Source organism: Phaseolus vulgaris, chromosome 3 (assembly GCF_000499845.2).
Source record: "Phaseolus vulgaris cultivar G19833 chromosome 3, P. vulgaris v2.0, whole genome shotgun sequence".
NCBI classification, from domain to species: domain Eukaryota; kingdom Viridiplantae; phylum Streptophyta; class Magnoliopsida; order Fabales; family Fabaceae; genus Phaseolus; species Phaseolus vulgaris.
Window position 1 is genome coordinate 29,762,624 of NC_023757.2, and position 17,696 is coordinate 29,780,319.

The 17,696-nt window shown below is 31.0% G+C and overlaps 3 protein-coding genes across 3 annotated transcripts; all 3 read left to right on the top strand.

Moving 5' to 3' along the window:
• The first annotated feature begins 505 nt into the window (after window positions 1-505).
• Window positions 506-5,519, top strand: LOC137805525 (uncharacterized). The gene is made up of 5 exons (XM_068605467.1): window positions 506-3,687; window positions 3,855-4,032; window positions 4,118-4,324; window positions 4,394-4,654; window positions 4,755-5,519. Exons 1-5 carry the CDS (start codon window positions 506-508, stop codon window positions 5,517-5,519), a joined length of 4,593 nt encoding a protein of 1,530 aa, XP_068461568.1.
• On the top strand, window positions 4,688-6,743 carry LOC137805861 (uncharacterized). Its single transcript, XM_068605761.1, has 5 exons — window positions 4,688-5,758; window positions 5,831-5,998; window positions 6,075-6,179; window positions 6,263-6,338; window positions 6,414-6,743. The coding sequence occupies exons 1-5, from the start codon at window positions 5,688-5,690 to the stop codon at window positions 6,543-6,545; spliced, it is 552 nt and encodes a 183-aa protein (XP_068461862.1). The 5' UTR covers window positions 4,688-5,687; the 3' UTR covers window positions 6,546-6,743.
• Window positions 6,744-13,734: 6,991 nt separating this feature from the next.
• On the top strand, window positions 13,735-16,843 carry LOC137807033 (uncharacterized). Its single transcript, XM_068607450.1, has 4 exons — window positions 13,735-14,086; window positions 14,272-14,973; window positions 16,147-16,291; window positions 16,401-16,843. Exons 2-4 carry the CDS (start codon window positions 14,454-14,456, stop codon window positions 16,462-16,464), a joined length of 729 nt encoding a protein of 242 aa, XP_068463551.1. The 5' UTR covers window positions 13,735-14,086; window positions 14,272-14,453; the 3' UTR covers window positions 16,465-16,843.
• Window positions 16,844-17,696: the final 853 nt, after the last annotated feature.

The window sequence follows — 17,696 nt, forward strand, 5'->3', positions numbered from 1 at the left end:
GCGACTAGAGCTCACCCGCGGCCCCCTGTGACCAGCGTGGCCTCACGCTGCCACAACCCTGCAACCAGCGCCGCCCCGCTCCACACCAGCGCCATCTTGCTCTACCCCTGCGACCAGTGTTTATATTTTGAGGTTAGTATATGTTTATTTATTATTTAATTATGTATTAAATTTTGATTTATTATATTTTGAGAGTGTTTGTTCTGATTTAGATATTGATTTTATATATTGAATGTACTAAGTCTGAGTCCGAGGGTGTCCGACCTTCGGCAATCTGAATTTAGTTTTTCATGATTAGATATTGATTGCATATATTGAACGAATTTATTCTGAGTCCAGAGGTGTCCGACCTTCGGCAGTTTTGATTTAATTTTCAATGATTATATATTGTTTTGACATATTGAACGCATTGGTTCTGAGTCCGGAGGTGTCCGACCTTCGGCATTTTTGTTTTATTTTTTCATGATTACATATTGAAAGTATTGGTTCTTAGTTTAACAGTTCTATGGATCGGAGTTGGATTAATACATCACGAATAAGTGATACTTACGAAAAAGGGGTGGAAGAGTTCATACAATTCGCAGAACATAATGCCGTTAGTTATAATAATGGAGTAAGGATAAGGTGCCCTTGTATCAATTGTTTAAATGGAAGGATATTGACTGTTTCTGAAATTAGAGAACATCTTTTGTGTGATGGATTTTTGAAAAGTTATACGACATGGACGTGGCATGGTGAATTGTTAGACTTGCCAAGTGTGCACGGAGGTTCGGAGGAAGTTCATTTCTCAATGGATGATAGATTAGAAGACATGATTCGTGACGTGGGAGCAGAATCATTTGCTAATGTAGTTTTTGAAAATATGTCTAATGATGCAGAGACTCCTTTGTATCCTGGTTCAACTAACTTCACACGATTATCAGCAGTGTTAAGGTTGATGAATTTGAAGGCAATGAATGGATGGACCGACAAAAGTTTTACAGAATTGCTTCAATTGCTTAAGGACATGCTTCCAGAAGGAAATACCTTGCCCAATCGAAATTATGAGGCGAAAAAAATACTTTGTCCAATGGGTATGGAGTATAGAAAAATACATTCATGTCCTAACGATTGTATTTTATACAGAAATGAGTATGAAGATTTAAGAAGATGTCCCAGGTGTGGTTTGTCACGCTATAAGGTTAAGGTTGGTCAGAATGATGAAATTGATGAATTGACAAAGGAAGGTCCTCCTGCTAAGGTTGTTTGGTATCTTCCGATAATTCCAAGGCTTAAGCGTTTGTTTGCAAATGCAGATGACGCTAAAAACCTTAGGTGGCATGCAGATAATAGAAAATGTGATGGATTACTTCGTCATCCTGCTGATTCTTTGCAGTGGAAGAATATTGATAAAGAATTTCCTGAATTTGGAAAAGAATCAAGAAACTTAAGACTTGGATTGGCAACTGATGGAATGAATCCCTTTGGAAATTTAAGTAGTAATCATAGTTCATGGCCCGTTTTGTTAGTGATTTACAACTTACCTCCTGCGTTGTGTATGAAGCGCAAATACATGATGTTATCTATGATGATCTCTGGTCCAAAACAACCTGGAAATGACATAGATGTTTATCTTAATCCATTGATTGAAGATTTGAAATTATTGTGGAATGAAGGGGTTGATGTGTTTGACGCGTTTAAAAATGAATCTTTCCGATTGCATGCGATGTTGTTTTGTACTATCAATGACTTCCCTGCATATGGGAACTTGTCAGGTTATAGTGTGAAAGGCCATAGAGCATGTCCAATATGTCAAGACAAGACATCTTATGAGCAGTTGAAACATGGAAGAAAAACCGTGTATCTTGGGCATCGTAGATTTCTAAAGAAATATCATCCGTATCGTCGATTGAAAAAAGCTTTTAACGGATACCAAGAACATGACATTTTTCCCACTCCCTTAAGTGGTGTTGAAATTTATGAAAAAATCAAAAATGTTAATGTGACTTTTGGAAAAATGAAGAAGAAGCAAACGGTGAGTGAAATATGGAAGAAGAGATCAATCTTTTTTGATCTTCCGTATTGGTGTAAGTTGGATGTTAGACACTGTCTAGATGTAATGCACGTAGAGAAGAATGTGTGTGACAGTCTAATAGGAACACTTCTGAACATTAAAGGCAAAACAAAGGATGGTGTGAATGCACGTCTGGATTTGATTGAAATGAATATACGAGAGGAATTGGCACCGAGAGAAGTTGGTAAACGTACATACTTGCCTGCAGCGTGTTACACTTTGTCAAAGAAAGAGAAAACAAGTTTTTGTGAATGTCTTAAAGGTGTTAAGGTACCACAAGGCTACTCTTCAAATGTGAAGAGTCTTGTATCTATGAATGATTTGAAACTAATTGGCTTAAAGTCACATGATTGTCACGTTCTGATGCAACAATTATTACCAGTGGCTATTCGTGGAATCTTGCCCAAAAATGTTAGGCATACAATCACTCGACTATGTTCATTTTTCAATTCCATATGTAGTAAAGAGATTGACTCTCAGAAGTTGGATGAACTTGAAGAAGAAATAATTGTTATCTTGTGTCAACTCGAGATGTTTTTTCCTCCATCTTTTTTTGATATTATGGTACACTTGGTTGTTCATCTTGTAAGAGAAATCAGATTGTGTGGGCCAGTTTATATGCGATGGATGTATCCAGTTGAACGATACATGAAGATTTTGAAGGGATATGTGAAGAATCAATGTCGTCCAGAAGCTTCCATTATTGAAAGATACATTTCAGAAGAATCTATTGAGTTTTGTTCCGAGTACATGTCAAAAGCCAAATGTATAGGAGTTCCTGAAAAAGCTTGGCACTCTCGTAGATTCATAAGTAAATCTTCAAGAGGTGTACATGTCATAAGCAAATCTAGAGAAGAGGTTCTGCAAGCACACTTGTATATCTTGAATAACACTGATGAGGTGTTACCATACTTAGATACACACAAAGACATTGTCAAATATAAAAATCCAAGACAATCAGAAAAATGGGTGTTAATTGAGCATAACAAAACTTTCATGTCATGGTTTAAGCAACAAATAATGAATGATCCATCAGCATCTGAAACATTAACATGGCTTGCAAACGGTCTCAAATTTGATGTTTTATGTTGTTCTGGCTATGAAGTAAATGGTTGTTTGTTTTACACAAAGTCTCGAGATGATAGGAGTACAGTGCAAAATAGCGGAGTCACCTTGGAGGCAGAGTCTATGCAGTTTTCAACTGCAAAGGATCAAAATCCTGTTGTGGGATCAATGCCTTATTATGGTGTCATAGTAGAGATTTGGGAAGTTAATTATACCAAGTTTACTGTACCTGTTTTCAAATGCAAGTGGGTTGACAATAAGACTGGTGTCAAAGTTGATGAATCAGGAATGACTTTGGTTGACTTTCGAAAGATAGGTTATCATGACGAACCATTTATAATGGCACATCAAGCTTCCCAAGTTTTCTATATCCAAGATCCTACGTCTGACCACTGGTCTGTTGTGCTACATGGAAAAAAACAACATAATGACCCAGAAGATACAAACAATGACATTTGTGAGATTGAATCACTTACAAGAACGACCATCAATAAAGAGTACGAGGATGTTGCTGATGTTGTACATGCAACTCGAAATGATCATGATGAAGGAATATATATTTGTATGTACATGTGATTCATGTTTAGTTTTACAATATATTTCATTTTTATTATATTTCATATTCTTGATGCTTATTATATTTTTTTGATAACAGGAACATGGCAGATGATAAAGTTTCCCATTCAAAAACTGGTAGAGGACCTACAAGATTGAAGAATATGTTTAAGAAGATTAGTAAAGATGACAAAATACCTTTGTCTATTGATATCCACACTGGTGTGCCCACTGGGCAACATGCAAAGAAATATAGGAGTTATCTCGGAGTACTTTCTCGTGAAAGGATCTCTATCTTAACTCAGTCTTGGGATCACGTGACTGACCACGAGAAAAACATGATTTGGCAAGATATTCTGGTATGTAACTGTTTTTACTTTGCTAAATCTAAAGTTCTTTTATACTTTGTTTTTGTTTATGAACTAATTCTTTCAAACAATGTAGACACATTACAACATCCCGAATGTGGAAACCTTGAAAGCGAAGGTTCTTTCAGATGTGGGTGTCAAGTTTCGTCAGTTTAAATCAAAATTGACAACAGATTATATATATGGGAAAAGGAAAGAAGAAAATCCTTGTGCAAAATATGCATCCATTGATGAAGAAACTTGGCAGCAGTTTGTCAATATTCGACAAACTGAAAAATGGCAGGTTAGTATCACTTTTATATTTGAATATAGTTTATATTAACGTATTACTAAATTTTGAGTGTTATGATAGGAGGTTCGAAACAAAGCAAAAGCCAATCAGGCACATAATGATACCCCACACCTATTGTCTCGTGGTGGTTATAAGTTGCTAGAGCAGAGGATGCTTGAAGAAAAGATTAAAGCACGTTCTACTTCCATTGAGGAAATGAATAGTGTAGATTCTTTAAGACCTCCATCCCCACCACTCCGACATGAGATGTGGAAGGGTGCCCGTATAAACACATTAGGGACATGGAGTTCTAAGTCTACAGAAGAAACAATTGAACGCATTGTAAGTTTGACAATTTCTTTTCAATGTGTTATTTTAAATTCTATGTGTTATTTTAAATTCAATGTGTTGAAGTTTGTCAATTTCTTTTCATTTGTTTTAGGATTCTCTTAATGAGCAATCAACACAGGGGACTTTTAAACCATGTGGTCGCAATGATATTCTTAATGTTGCTCTCGGACGACCTGAACACCCTGGACGTGTTCGTGTAGCTGGATATGGGGTTGGGATTCGGTCATACTTTGGACCTCCATCACACAGCAAGGAACAATTGTCCAATGAACCTAGCCAAGAGTATTTACTACAACTACGTGAGCAGTTAAAGGCTGAGGTAACTCAAGAGCTTAAAGAAAGCTTCATGGAGGAGTTTAGTGCGCGAATGGAAATGGAGTTCAAAAAGCGGTTGGAGGGTTTAGGACACTCACAGCAACCACCTACTATGGTAGAAGATGAACCACCTCCGCCTCCTATTAAGAAAGTCAGCACTAAAGGGAGTTGTTCGGCAGTTGATCTATCAGGGGATGACTTTGGCTCAACTAGCCAATGCGAATTATATGTTGAGTGTAATTCCTCAACCCGATTCGTTGCCTTGGGTAAGTGTTATGAAGGGGTCACAATGTTACACAATGTGCCTCTTTCTTCTAATTTGATGAAGGTCACGGTGGAGAAGGTCCTTTATGGTGATCTTGCAGTTCCTGTGCCGACATCAGAGGTGACAATTGTGGCAGAGGCATTACATACTTTCGTTGCCTGGCCTAGACATCTCGTCAGACCTATAGACTCTATGGTATATATTTGCACTAATACTAATACAATTATGATATATTACATTCTAACTAATTTAAGTATTTTTTGTTTTGATGAGTAGCAGGAACCTAAGACAAATTTGCCTCTGGGAAAGAAGAAAATAGTCTCCATTGATGATCCTCTGGCGGCATTGGTGGAAGTTGCTACAGCTTTAGATACAACCGTCTTAGAGGTTCCATGGGATGCCAATGTTTTTGGAAGGCATAGTAATCTACCGTTGTACGTTCACATGTCTGATTTGTTGGACCTTGCATCCGGAGATCAAGAGATTAACATAACAGTTCTGCAATTATGGATGATGTAAGTTCAAATTTTAAATTCTTTATACTTTTGATTTATTAAATATACTAGTACTAACTTATTGAAATTTAGGTATCTTTCTGGATTATGCTTTGATGAGGGGAAACATAATATATATGGGTTTTTAGACCCTCAAATCACTCAATCAATTGGAAACAAGAAGTCGGAAACACAAACATACATCACCACTGCCTTAAAGAATGGTGGAAAACACATTTATTTTGCTCCGTACATCCATGAGTAAGTTCTTATTTATTAAATAAGTTTTAATAAATTATTGAAATAAGAGAAACTAATTAACTGATTTGTTATACAGGCGTCATTGGCAACTATTGATCATATCTGTTCAAGATCATACCGCTGCATGGTTTTGCTCCTTGCATAAAAAACCTCCTGCCTATTTTAAAAACATTATAGATAGGTACGACAGTTTCATTTAACATTTATTATTACTTATATATTATATAATGTTATGTATTCTAACATGAAATCTTATTATTTTAGTGCTTACTCTGGATATAATATGTTGTGTGGGAGGAGAACTTCAAACGCACAAAAACTCACTTGGATGTACCTTAAGGTATTTAAAGTATATTTGTTCACTTAATTTAATGTGTTTCACTCATTCATTTAATACATTTATTTTCACATGCAGTCCAACAGGCAACCTCAAAATTATGAGTGCGGTTATTATGTTATGCAGTGGATGTTGACTATTTTGCAAGCTGAAATTATGAAAGGTTGGGATAAGGTAATACCTCAATACAATAAACACTTTAAAATTTGAGATTTATTAATCATGCACTAATTCAAAATATTTCAAATGTCACAGTTGTTCAACGACCAACACCCGCTAAATTTAGAAGCATTGGAGTATGTGAGAACAACATGGTCAAAGTATTTTGTAACCATGTATAACACTCTAGTATAGATAAATCATTACAATGACAAATTTTTTCATATATTACCAAACTTTTTTGTATTATGTTATAATTTGTTGTATGTAATTTTTATATTTAAATTATGATTTGAAATGTTTTTATTTTCTGGAATTGAAAACTTTATGCAGGTTATTTGAGATTTTTTAAAAAATAAAATTTTTTATTTTTTTTTAAACAGTACATATAACGACGGTTCCACTTGGAACCGTCTTTAAAAGGGACACTTATAACGACGGTTCCTAGAGGAACCGTCTTTGAAAGTCACGTAATTTTTTTTTTGAAAAAATAGAAACCACTTTTAACTACGGTTTTCACAACCGTCGTTATAAGTCCATACCTTTTAACGACGGTTCCCAGAACCGTCGTTAAAAATCATATCTTTTAACGACGCCTGTAATAACGACGGTTCTGGAACCGTCTTTAAATGTCGATTTTAACCGTCGTTAATTTACCTTTTTGTACTAGTGAATAGTGATTTCAGATTTTATAGAATGAAAAATAAATAAAAAAAACTATAAGAAGCAAAATCAATTCACTTTTTACGTGAAGTAAAAGCATATTTAAACAAGAAATCATTGATAAAAATGTAAAAATGTAAATTGTAATGTCAAAAGAGAAAGACGTGTCACATTAGTCGTAAAAGTATATAAAACTTATATACAAAAACCAGGAACACGAAGTCCCTCCTTAAAAGAATATAATATGCTTATGTTGTTATGTGTAATATGATATTTTCATGTAATAAATATGATCATAACATAATTATATTATATATAGTATATGAGGATGACAAACATTAAAAAAATCCATCTAATAAAAATTAATTAGAGACAAAAAAATAATTAATTGTTATATTGGTTAAATTAGATATTATAAAAATTATTGATATCTAAATTAGTTTCTGTTATTGATAAATAGTTTTTAAATTGATATTTAATAACTATTAAGATTTAACTACCAATTATTTAAATTCTAAAATTGATAGCTAAAAAACATCTTACTAGTTAATTCGATTTGGAAACTATTTATCAATTATAAAAAATAATTTAGATACTAATAATTTTTTTTAGTCTTAATTTAGCTAACATGACAATTAATTATTTTTTGTCTCTAAAATTGATTTCTATTTAATAATTTTCTTGTAGTTAAATTATTTATAAACAACCACAAAACATGATATATAATGTAACATATACAAATATTATAGTCAGATGCACATTCTTATTTATATAAAATATCATAATAAATTACACATTAATCACTTTTATCAAATAATACAGGAATTTTCAACTACATAATGTAAAATAACTTGTTGCACTAAACACATTTTTAAATGTTCATATTATACAAGTCATACCAGATACTAATATCTTAACCGATATTAAAAACTCTTCATTGTGTGATGAGGGATACCTATAATTGTATTATGGTCTCAAAGGTCATAATATTAAATATGAAACTCATCATAACTTTTTATGTCAAGATAAATTGTTGCATATACTCTATAATAATCAAATACACATACCTCATTTCACTTCTCATTTTAATTTTTCTGACTTATATCATCAATGAAGTTGAAATATTTCATTTTTGTATAATGAGTTTCATATTTAATACTATGACCTTTGAGATCATAATACAATTATAGGTATTCCTCATCACACCCATAACTAGTCATAATAACACTAAGTATCACATACACAATCATATTAGGTCATAACATCTTCATATACCTATTTATTATTGATATATTGTATCATTATATATATTTCATCATTTTCATATATATATATATATATATATATATTCAATAACATTACATTTCATGTCTTTATTTTAGTTTATTTTTAAACATAAACTAAATTATACTATTAGAACTCTCAAAGTTAAAATTCTTACATTAACAACATTTTCCTTTCATTTGAGTCAAAGAAAAGGAGAAAAAAAAGAGTTGAATCATCTATTATATACTATTATCATTAATCTCTTTAAACTAGCTTGATACACTAATTAATACTTCCTTATTATCAACAACTCATTTATCAAGTCTTATTTTTTTTATAGAAAATTTAGAGAATAAAAATTTCAAATAAAGTAAAAATAAATATTATATTTATTTATAAGAATAAGTTTTTTTATTCATTATAAAATTATATTTTTAATTTTTTTTTTAGACAAGTACATGGTTCAAATAAAAAAGAGAGTAAATGTAACGTTTTTTTTATCAACAAATGTAATGTGATTACTATCTTTGCTAATAAGTCATCTTTTTTTTTTGGTTTATGTAAGGTCTCTTGAAGAATTTAGGGACTATGTATTGAGTGGTTGATGATTTCTTCAGTATTATATTGTGATTCACAAATGCACTTTAAAATGTTTAAACCTATAAGTTTGAAACATGTTATTGCTAGGTGCTGGGGTATTTAAGTAGGTGTTATAGGTGAAATTTGGAATCATAGAAATAGAGTGGTTTTTAAGAACGAGTGTGTTGATCTAGTTGAGGTTTTTACTATGGTACAAAATAAAATTTGGTCTTGGATTACGGTAAAGAAAATATTGGTTGATTTCTCTTACTCGGATTTGTGTTTGAAACCCCTTTGTTGTATGAAATATTTGAGAGGTTGATGTTTGGTAATTTATGTTTAACGTTTTGTCTAGGTTTGGAAGTTGTGATGTATTTTGTGCAGGTTTTCTTAGCTTTTGTTTCTTCCTGGTAGGGTCAGTTTGATGATTTTGGTATTGGGTTACGGTAAAGGAAAGATTGGTTGATTTATTCTACTTAGATTGGTGTTTTGAACCTTTATGTTATATGAGATATTTGAGAGACTGATATTTGGTGATTTTTGTTTAACGATTTGTCCAAATTTGGAATACATGGTGTGTTTTGTGCAGGTTTTTTTGGCTTTTATATTCTCATCGCAGAGTCAATTTGATGGATTTGGTGCTTAAGTGTTTGATTTATTTCTGTTTGTTGGCAAATACTGAGTTTAGTTGTTGGACGTTTGTGTCTTGTCTTGAGAATGTGTTCATTTGAAGGGTTGATGTAATTGTATATTGATGTGCTCTTGTATCTTGTTATGATATCTTAATATGATGTGTTGTAATGTCTGTTGGATCTCCAGTTAGTTGGTTGATCTTGTGTTAAGATTATTTATATAAGGGTTGAGACACTCCTAAAATGTCTCATTTTATTACCTTTGTTTTTTTTTATATTTTAGATAAATTCATTTTTTTTCAGAAAATATACTTCGATAGAATTATGTTCAACACATGATCAAATACTTAATACCATGTTATGAAAGGATTCGACATGAATTATTTGATTATTTGTATTTTACATCATGAACCCTTGATATTTAATATAAAGCTCTCCTTTAGTCAACGCCATTCTTGGTCTTTAGGTTATCATAACAAAGCACTTTTTTTTTTCAGTTCTTCTCTCTTTCCTTTTTTTGAGATACCAAACATTAACATGTCTCTCACTTATTTTGGTGCACTGCTCCTACCCACATCCCATTTCTTCATGCCGTTTTTGGTTCTGGATTCAGCTGAACCCAATTTCTTCACAATGAAAATTATAGAAAAAAATAATTGGGTACACATTATTCAAATTTTAAACTATTTTACTAAACAGATCATCTTCATCATCCACGGAAATAGTTTTCAACTGTTCATATTCATATTGAAATGAGAAAGACAAGGTTTCACGTTTCAAGTTAAAACTACGGATGAATTATGGTAATTAGGTCATTCATGAATAAATATTTATTTCGTTTCTGATAATAATTTTATTTTAATTATGGAATAAATTATGCTACAAGATAGAGTACTTATGCATATGCTAATTAATAATTATTTTTCATAATAAATAATATAACATATCGCTGTTTTATTTATATTTGTATTATTTTTTTAATAAAATTACATATTTTATTATGTATTATACATATATGTATATAAAATTAGAGTATTGGTATCTTCACACTAAAAATAATAACTGCGAAATATTTTAAAAATAATTTTCAAATTTATATTATAAAATATGAAGCAAAATATGTTTTTTTTTTATAATTATTTAAATATAAATATATGCAAAATGAATTTGCTATTAGTTGATTCCTTATTAAAAAATTTAACACAATACTAATATATAATTAACCAAACACAGAAAAATGTCTCTTCAAAATGTAAATTTTATTCATCAAGAATGTTATCATGATCATTACAATTATCATCAACAATAAAAATAAAAGAAAATTCTAAAACACTTCCACGGATTCTCCTTAGTTTAATGCGTGTGTTGATCGCAGCAATAACTGTATGCATGTGTTAGCTGCTGCAGCAACAGAAACAATATGCGTTAAAAATAAAAATAAGAACAATAGCAGTAGGATGTGCCTTAAAAAAACAAGTAGAATTAGAGACACCATTAATGGTGTGCATTAACAACAGTAATGGTGTGTTTTAATAACACTATTTGTATACATTAAGAATATAGACACACACATTAAAAAGAATAATTTATTTTTTACTATATCCAAGCTATATAATAATCTTATTTAAGATATCACATGATTTCCTTTTAAAATAAAATCCTAATACACTCAAATGTATCTATAATAATTTACTATATCAAAATAAAAAAATAAGGTATATTTCATACCTAGTAAAATAAAATTCTAGTGCACTCAAATATATCTATAATGATTTACTATATAAAAACAAAAAATAAGATTTCACATTATAGTAAAATAAAATCCTAAGACACTCAACATATCGTATTTATAATTTACTATATCAAAGTTGAAATATGTTTATTTTATTCAAGGACAACCATATAAACATATTGTCAAAATATCTCTTCTACTTAAAAAAAATTAACAATATTTTATTTTCTCTAAATCAAACCATAATTATGATTAAAATTAATGATGATGATAAAAGATATTCTCTTATATTTCACATCAATAAAAAAAAGACTCATCACATGCTTTCAAATTATTTTTCTCCTTCAAAGAGTTTTTTTATTCTTTTTCTCTCATTCTAATAACAATATAAAGTAATTATAATAAAAATAATAAATAAGAGAAAGGATTTTTATTCTCCTCCATATATATATTTTAATAATATTTTTTTTAATGTGATGACAAATTATTATTGTTATTTAAGGTGTTAGCTAGATGTGAAGTTGGATATTGATACCTAAACATCTAAACATGAAAGTTTTTATAAGAAAAAAAAATTCTATTCAACCTGCTGTTAAGAAAACTACAGTTTTATTAATATTTTTTTTTCTTAATCATTATTAATGAGTAATCATGATAATTTAAATTCTTTTTCAATTTACATTAGTAAAGCAAAACTGCTCATCTATCAACTTTATTCTTAGATCTATATTTTTTCTAATATATATTTACTTTTCATTTTTTAACTAAAAGTAACTTACTAATTAAAACAAAGGTTACAGAGAAATAATAAACTATATATTTATATAAATTTAATTTACATAATTATACGTTTTATAAATAATGTATTCCTCAATCAAGATTAATTATTTTTACTATTTCATAAAGTTGCATTCCTGATAACGCGATATGTAATCAAACATTTAAAATTTAAATACATGTAGTTTAAATATTAGTTGATATTATAAACTAAAAAGTTTCAAAACCATATAATAATTTTTCTGTGTAGAAGTTTATTACTTACTTTTTCCAGATAAAATTTAAGTGTATCACCTTAAATTCTTTCGACATTATTTAATTAAAATTATATTATTACCTTAAATACAACTCCAATTTAAATCATGAAATTTTAAAAATTCACGAAGCAATCTTTTTCCAAATGAAAACCTTCCCATTTTAAAATTAAGTGAATATATCAAATATAGAAGGTTTATTATTGTCAGTGTTTTTTCTACACATTGAAGTTTATTATGGCCTACTTTTGACATTATTCAATTAAAAATTAAAGTGTCACATGAAATATCTTGCTACAGAACAGATTTTCTTTTTATTGTACTTATTCTCGGTTTGTTTTTCTTTTTTTATTTTCTCATATCTTCGATTTTTTGGATATAGGTATTTTTAATTATACTTTCATCCTTAAGTTAGTTTGAATTCGAATAAAAAGTATAAATTTAAATCAGAATTTTATTACATTTTCATCTAAAAATATTCACTTATTTATAATGATTGTGTTGGAATAATGCTATATTTATGATGTTTGGTAATAATATTTTTAAGTCTTTTACGCAGTTTAGGAAGACGACACGATACGGAATACGGTCTTGGTTTTCGAATTTTGACAGTGAAAAATACAACTCATTTTTTAATTAAGAAAATTTTAAAAATAATAAATTTATTTATTTTCAAATGAAAACTTTTCCATTTTAAAATTAAACTCGTAATCAAATAAGGAAGGTTTATTATTGTGAGTGCGTTTTCTACACAAAATCTAACTGTCACTAATAAATTTAATATTTTTTAAGAATTTAGATCAATAAATAAATAAATAACCTAAAAGAAGTGTCGGTGAAGAATATCCACAAAACCGAGTACAACTGTGTCTAAAGTAGCATTAGGTAACAAAAACGTGTAAAAAGACATATCCACAGAACAACGTTTGAAGAGAAAATAAAAATTACGGTACTAATTCATATTTTATTATTCTAATTTCTTTATATGTACGCGTCACTTTTTCTTATTTTTTTTGTTTCTATCTTCTTTGCTCGCGTGTCGTCATCATCATTATCATCTTTTTTACCCATGTTTAAGAAGTGTGGAACAACTAACATATTAAAAATAAAATCTATTTAAAATTTCATTAAAACTAACGCGCTTGAGATGAAGTATGAAAATTCTTATTATTCTAGAAGTTAGAAAAAGTAAAAACGGAATTTTCCATAAAATTTCTTTAACAAAATAAAATAAAACAAAACATTTTGACACGATCATATTAACTCAAACTGGGTTCTGTCAACAGTAACACAACAGACACTTATTTTAAAAGCACGTTTTGGAGACAAAGTTTGATGAAAACGAAATCCGTTTGAAAAAGGTTTAGAAAAGGGATTAGATAATAATAAAAACAAGAAAAGAAAAATGTGAGGAAGAGGGTGAAACACAGAGTTGCCAACTGTCGGCGCGGTTCTGCGTTGGTCCTTCCTTCCTAGTATTTTCGCTCTGTACTATAAATGTGCAGTTTTTTTGAAGGCATCACATGGAAATGGCTCTGGCAATGAAAAGAAAGAGAAAGATTTTAAATTTTAATTGAAATCTTTAAATTGTAGTGAGTGAGGTTGTTTCCCTGTAATGTTGTGAACTCCATTTCTCATGCTTTTTGTCCCTCATTGGATCTCGTCTTCTTTCTCTTTCCCTCAAGCAAGGTATTCCCTTTTCCACAAAGCTTGCCTTCTACTTTCAAAAGCTTAACTTTATGTCTTTCTCCAGTTTTCCTTCCTTTGGGTCCCCAGTTATATTCTTTTCTTCATTTTTCTTTGGCTTACTGCTTAGAACTATTTTTTTTTTTTTGTTTTTAACTGATTGAATTATTTTTCTTGTTATGATGCAGGGTTAGTCCATTCCTGGGTTTACTTTTGTTTTATCCTTTTGGTGATATTTTATGTTATGAGGTGATTTTGTGTTGTGGATTGAGTTAGGGGAAACAGTTCAGCGGACATTTGTCCTAATTTTGTAGGGTAGGGTATCAGGCAGGGAGAAGAGTCAGATTAGTTTTGTGATTTTGGGTTTGGGATGGATCATAAGAGTGTCAAGGATGATTATGCTGAAATTGATCTTGAAAGTGGGTTGGCAGTGGTTGAAGATGACTCAAAGAATGGTTCTTCTCCAGGTAGCACAAAACAAGGAAAGATTTTGTTTACTAAGATTTCTTGTATAAAAGGTGAGGATAGGTATAGCGGATTCTGCAATGAGTCAAAGTTAACAGTAGTTTCAATGGACATGGTGAAAGTGACTAGCAAGTTGTACTCAGTAGAATGTGTGGAGAATGATACCCCAGAAAAGGAGAAACGTAAAAAGTCCAGTAATAAGAAGGCTCCCAAACCTCCAAGAGCTCCACGGGCTCCATCAATGGATGCAGCTGACCATAAGCTAATCAGGGAGATCACTGAACTTGCCATGTTAAAGCGCGCGAGGATTGAGCGAATGAAAGCTTTGAAGAAGATGAAGGCTGCTAAGGCATCATCATCTTCCAGTAGCAGCATGTTTGCTATGGTTTTCACTGTTATCTTCTGTATTGTGATATTACTCCAAGGTAATGGTTCTAACCGAAGTAGTTCTTACCTTGCATATCACATTTTTTCCCTACTATTCTGCACTATAACATGATTGGGGTTTAAGTTTAACTTTGAGTTATCACTTAGCAAATTATCAATGATTAAAGTGTTGCTAACTGTTGAATTGGGTATTGTTTTGCCTTTTTCTGTTACCTTTGGATTCTGCCATTTCAATACCACCTCTGTCTATTGGTTTTATTTTCTAAGTTTGACCATTTCAAATTCGTGATTATTGTTACTTCAGTATTATATTTGGAGAATTCATGAAAAACCGTTTTGCAAAACTCTAACGCTGAATGGAATTCTGTTCAGCATTTATAAAGGGGAGATAATTGAAGTTAATATTTGTTGAGTATTCTCCTATGAAATACCCACCTAGTTTATTTTTTCATTATCTGTTTGAATGTCCAGCTATGGGATAATTTTACTATTAATAGGAAAAAGGAAAGAAGGAAAACAGATATGATTTTATTTTAAAACACATTCCTGTCAAACAATGAGCTTAGTCATGTACACTCACACAGATGGTTTGATTCAATACTTAATATTTGAAGTAATGGTCCCAACTAATTCTATTGAGACATGTTAATCAAAGTTTTCAAGATTTTTTGGTTTCTTTCCTTTATTATGACTGTTCACTCAGTTGTGGTGATGTGTAATCATACTAAATATTTTCCCTTTACGAGTTTGACTCCTCGAGGTTCAACCGGGTTATGCAGATCTAAATAAATAAATAAATAAATTATTTTTCTCCAACTAGAAACTAAGAACCTTTTTCCATTCCCTGTATGCATTTGCTCCCCATTTGTCAGATATGTGTTCAGAGTACTTTGCAAAGGGCTTGTAGTTTGTAAAACTATTTGCAGTTGGAACAGTAATAAATCACCCAATTTTTTAGTATAAACTTTGGTAGCATATACAGACTTGAAATGCTGAGAGGGCTGGAATTGCTGTCATATGATTGTGTTTGATATGTATTTGAGAATACTGCAATTGTCTTTTATTTGTACTCTTCAAGTTTCCCTTATATTATTAACAAATCATCAAATGTTTTTGGTATGGAGTTAACTTCAGTGTAAGATGAGAATCAAATTCATGAGAAAACAATGTTCTCTCTGAGGTCTTAGTTTTTCATATGTTCTCTTTTACAGGCATGTCGTCTGGAAAAAGTTCAGTTGCAACATTCCAGGGATCTCCGGTACCCGCAGGAGTAACAGAGGGTGGTCTTATTGATGTTCAACACCAACTCAATCCATCTTCAAGTGATCCAAATGCACCTGGTTTTCAGTACCACAAGTAAGTTGAGATGCACACTTTTTTTTCTTTCCTGACTTCATTCATAAAGAATGCAACACCGGTGAGGCAACCTTGTAATATAATCATGTTACTTGATTGTTCCTTGCAGAATTGTACAGCAGTTCACTGGTTCAGATTTGCCTGCCAAAACATTGAGAAGAGATGCTGGTTAATTAATGCCAGTGTAGGGACACCAAGAACGTCATTGTCATATGGTATATTGTACCCATGTGCTTCTCACCAAAGATTTTTTTTTTCTTGTCTTTTCAAAATGTATTTGACAACTATCATGAGACTGAATGTGATGGGCAATTTTTCCCTGTATGTATAGTATCAGTGAATGGGTAGTGGGGTGAGTGAAATTGCTTAATGGTGTTGCTGGATGTTACCTCCTCAGCAACTGCTTGTTGCATGCACGTTCAAATTCAGAGTTGGAGGAGATTTTGCTTTTCAAGCTTCACGCCATATGCAATCATATCCTGTCTTTTCATCATTTTCCAATTGTTATGTGAGGGAGAAAGTGAAGCCTTTCATATGGTTTTGTTGAGTTTAGTTGCTCTCTTACTCTTGCAGATTTTTAGCTAACTCACTAATCAAATCATCCAAACAAAGATCAGAGTATGGTAATACCTTGCAGTTTGAAAGATAGCTGGTTGCAAAAACACCAAACTCCGACGTAAAATTCAGAAACCCAAGTAAAATAAATACCAAGATTCAGAAACAACACGTAAAAAGTTATTATTCTTTATTTGTTTTGTTACTCCTCCAAACATACTGAATGTAAACTTTGATATCACATTGAATAACATGGTGTAGGGTAAATGAAGCTGGCAAGAAAGTGGTGATAGAAAAGGAAAAGAAACAGTGCAATGGAAAAATAATTTTCAGAGATGCAAGTGTACTATAGGCAAATTAATATATATATATAAGGAATTTTTTAATAAATTATTATGTTTTAACTATTAAGAAAAGTAGTGCAATTTTTAATTATTTTGTGTGGGGAAAATGTTTTTGAATTATAAAAATAAAATACTTTATGCATTTACTGTTTTTTTACAGTATCATCTAATCATAAATTTGATGACTTCTACAACAAATAGTTTGTTGGCTCCATCTCTTTCAACCATGAAAAAACAATGCATAAATTTACACTTCAAGATAGTTGGCTCTTGCAAGCTTGAGTTGAGATTGAAGCCATTATCATGCCAGTTTGTACTCTGCCTACTATTGTGCATGTTGAGGAGTAACTAGGCATGTGATTTCACATGTCACTGCTTCTCTCTATCTTGATTGATCCCACAAACAAATTTAAGAAAAAGTTGACAAAACAATCTTCATCATAAAGGAAGTGGACACCTGCAACAGTTTCCATTCCATAACTAAAGAGAGTTTGCATGAGTGAAAC

What these genes read in the sequence shown, in the direction of transcription:
- LOC137805525 (XM_068605467.1), top strand. Translation starts at nt 506, where the DNA reads ATGGATCGGAGTTGGATTAATACATCACGAATAAGTGATACTTACGAA. An exon ending in TGATTTGGCAAGATATTCTG is followed by an intron (nt 4,033 to 4,117) that starts GTATGTAACTGT and finishes CAAACAATGTAG; the next exon opens with ACACATTACAACATCCCGAA. An exon ending in AAGAAACAATTGAACGCATT is followed by an intron (nt 4,655 to 4,754) that starts GTAAGTTTGACA and finishes CATTTGTTTTAG; the next exon opens with GATTCTCTTAATGAGCAATC.
- LOC137805861 (XM_068605761.1), top strand. Translation starts at nt 5,688, where the DNA reads ATGTCTGATTTGTTGGACCTTGCATCCGGAGATCAAGAGATTAACATA. An exon ending in GTTCTGCAATTATGGATGAT is followed by an intron (nt 5,759 to 5,830) that starts GTAAGTTCAAAT and finishes ATTGAAATTTAG; the next exon opens with GTATCTTTCTGGATTATGCT. An exon ending in TTTGCTCCGTACATCCATGA is followed by an intron (nt 5,999 to 6,074) that starts GTAAGTTCTTAT and finishes TTTGTTATACAG; the next exon opens with GCGTCATTGGCAACTATTGA.
- LOC137807033 (XM_068607450.1), top strand. Translation starts at nt 14,454, where the DNA reads ATGGATCATAAGAGTGTCAAGGATGATTATGCTGAAATTGATCTTGAA. An exon ending in TATTGTGATATTACTCCAAG is followed by an intron (nt 14,974 to 16,146) that starts GTAATGGTTCTA and finishes TCTCTTTTACAG; the next exon opens with GCATGTCGTCTGGAAAAAGT. An exon ending in CCTGGTTTTCAGTACCACAA is followed by an intron (nt 16,292 to 16,400) that starts GTAAGTTGAGAT and finishes TGTTCCTTGCAG; the next exon opens with AATTGTACAGCAGTTCACTG.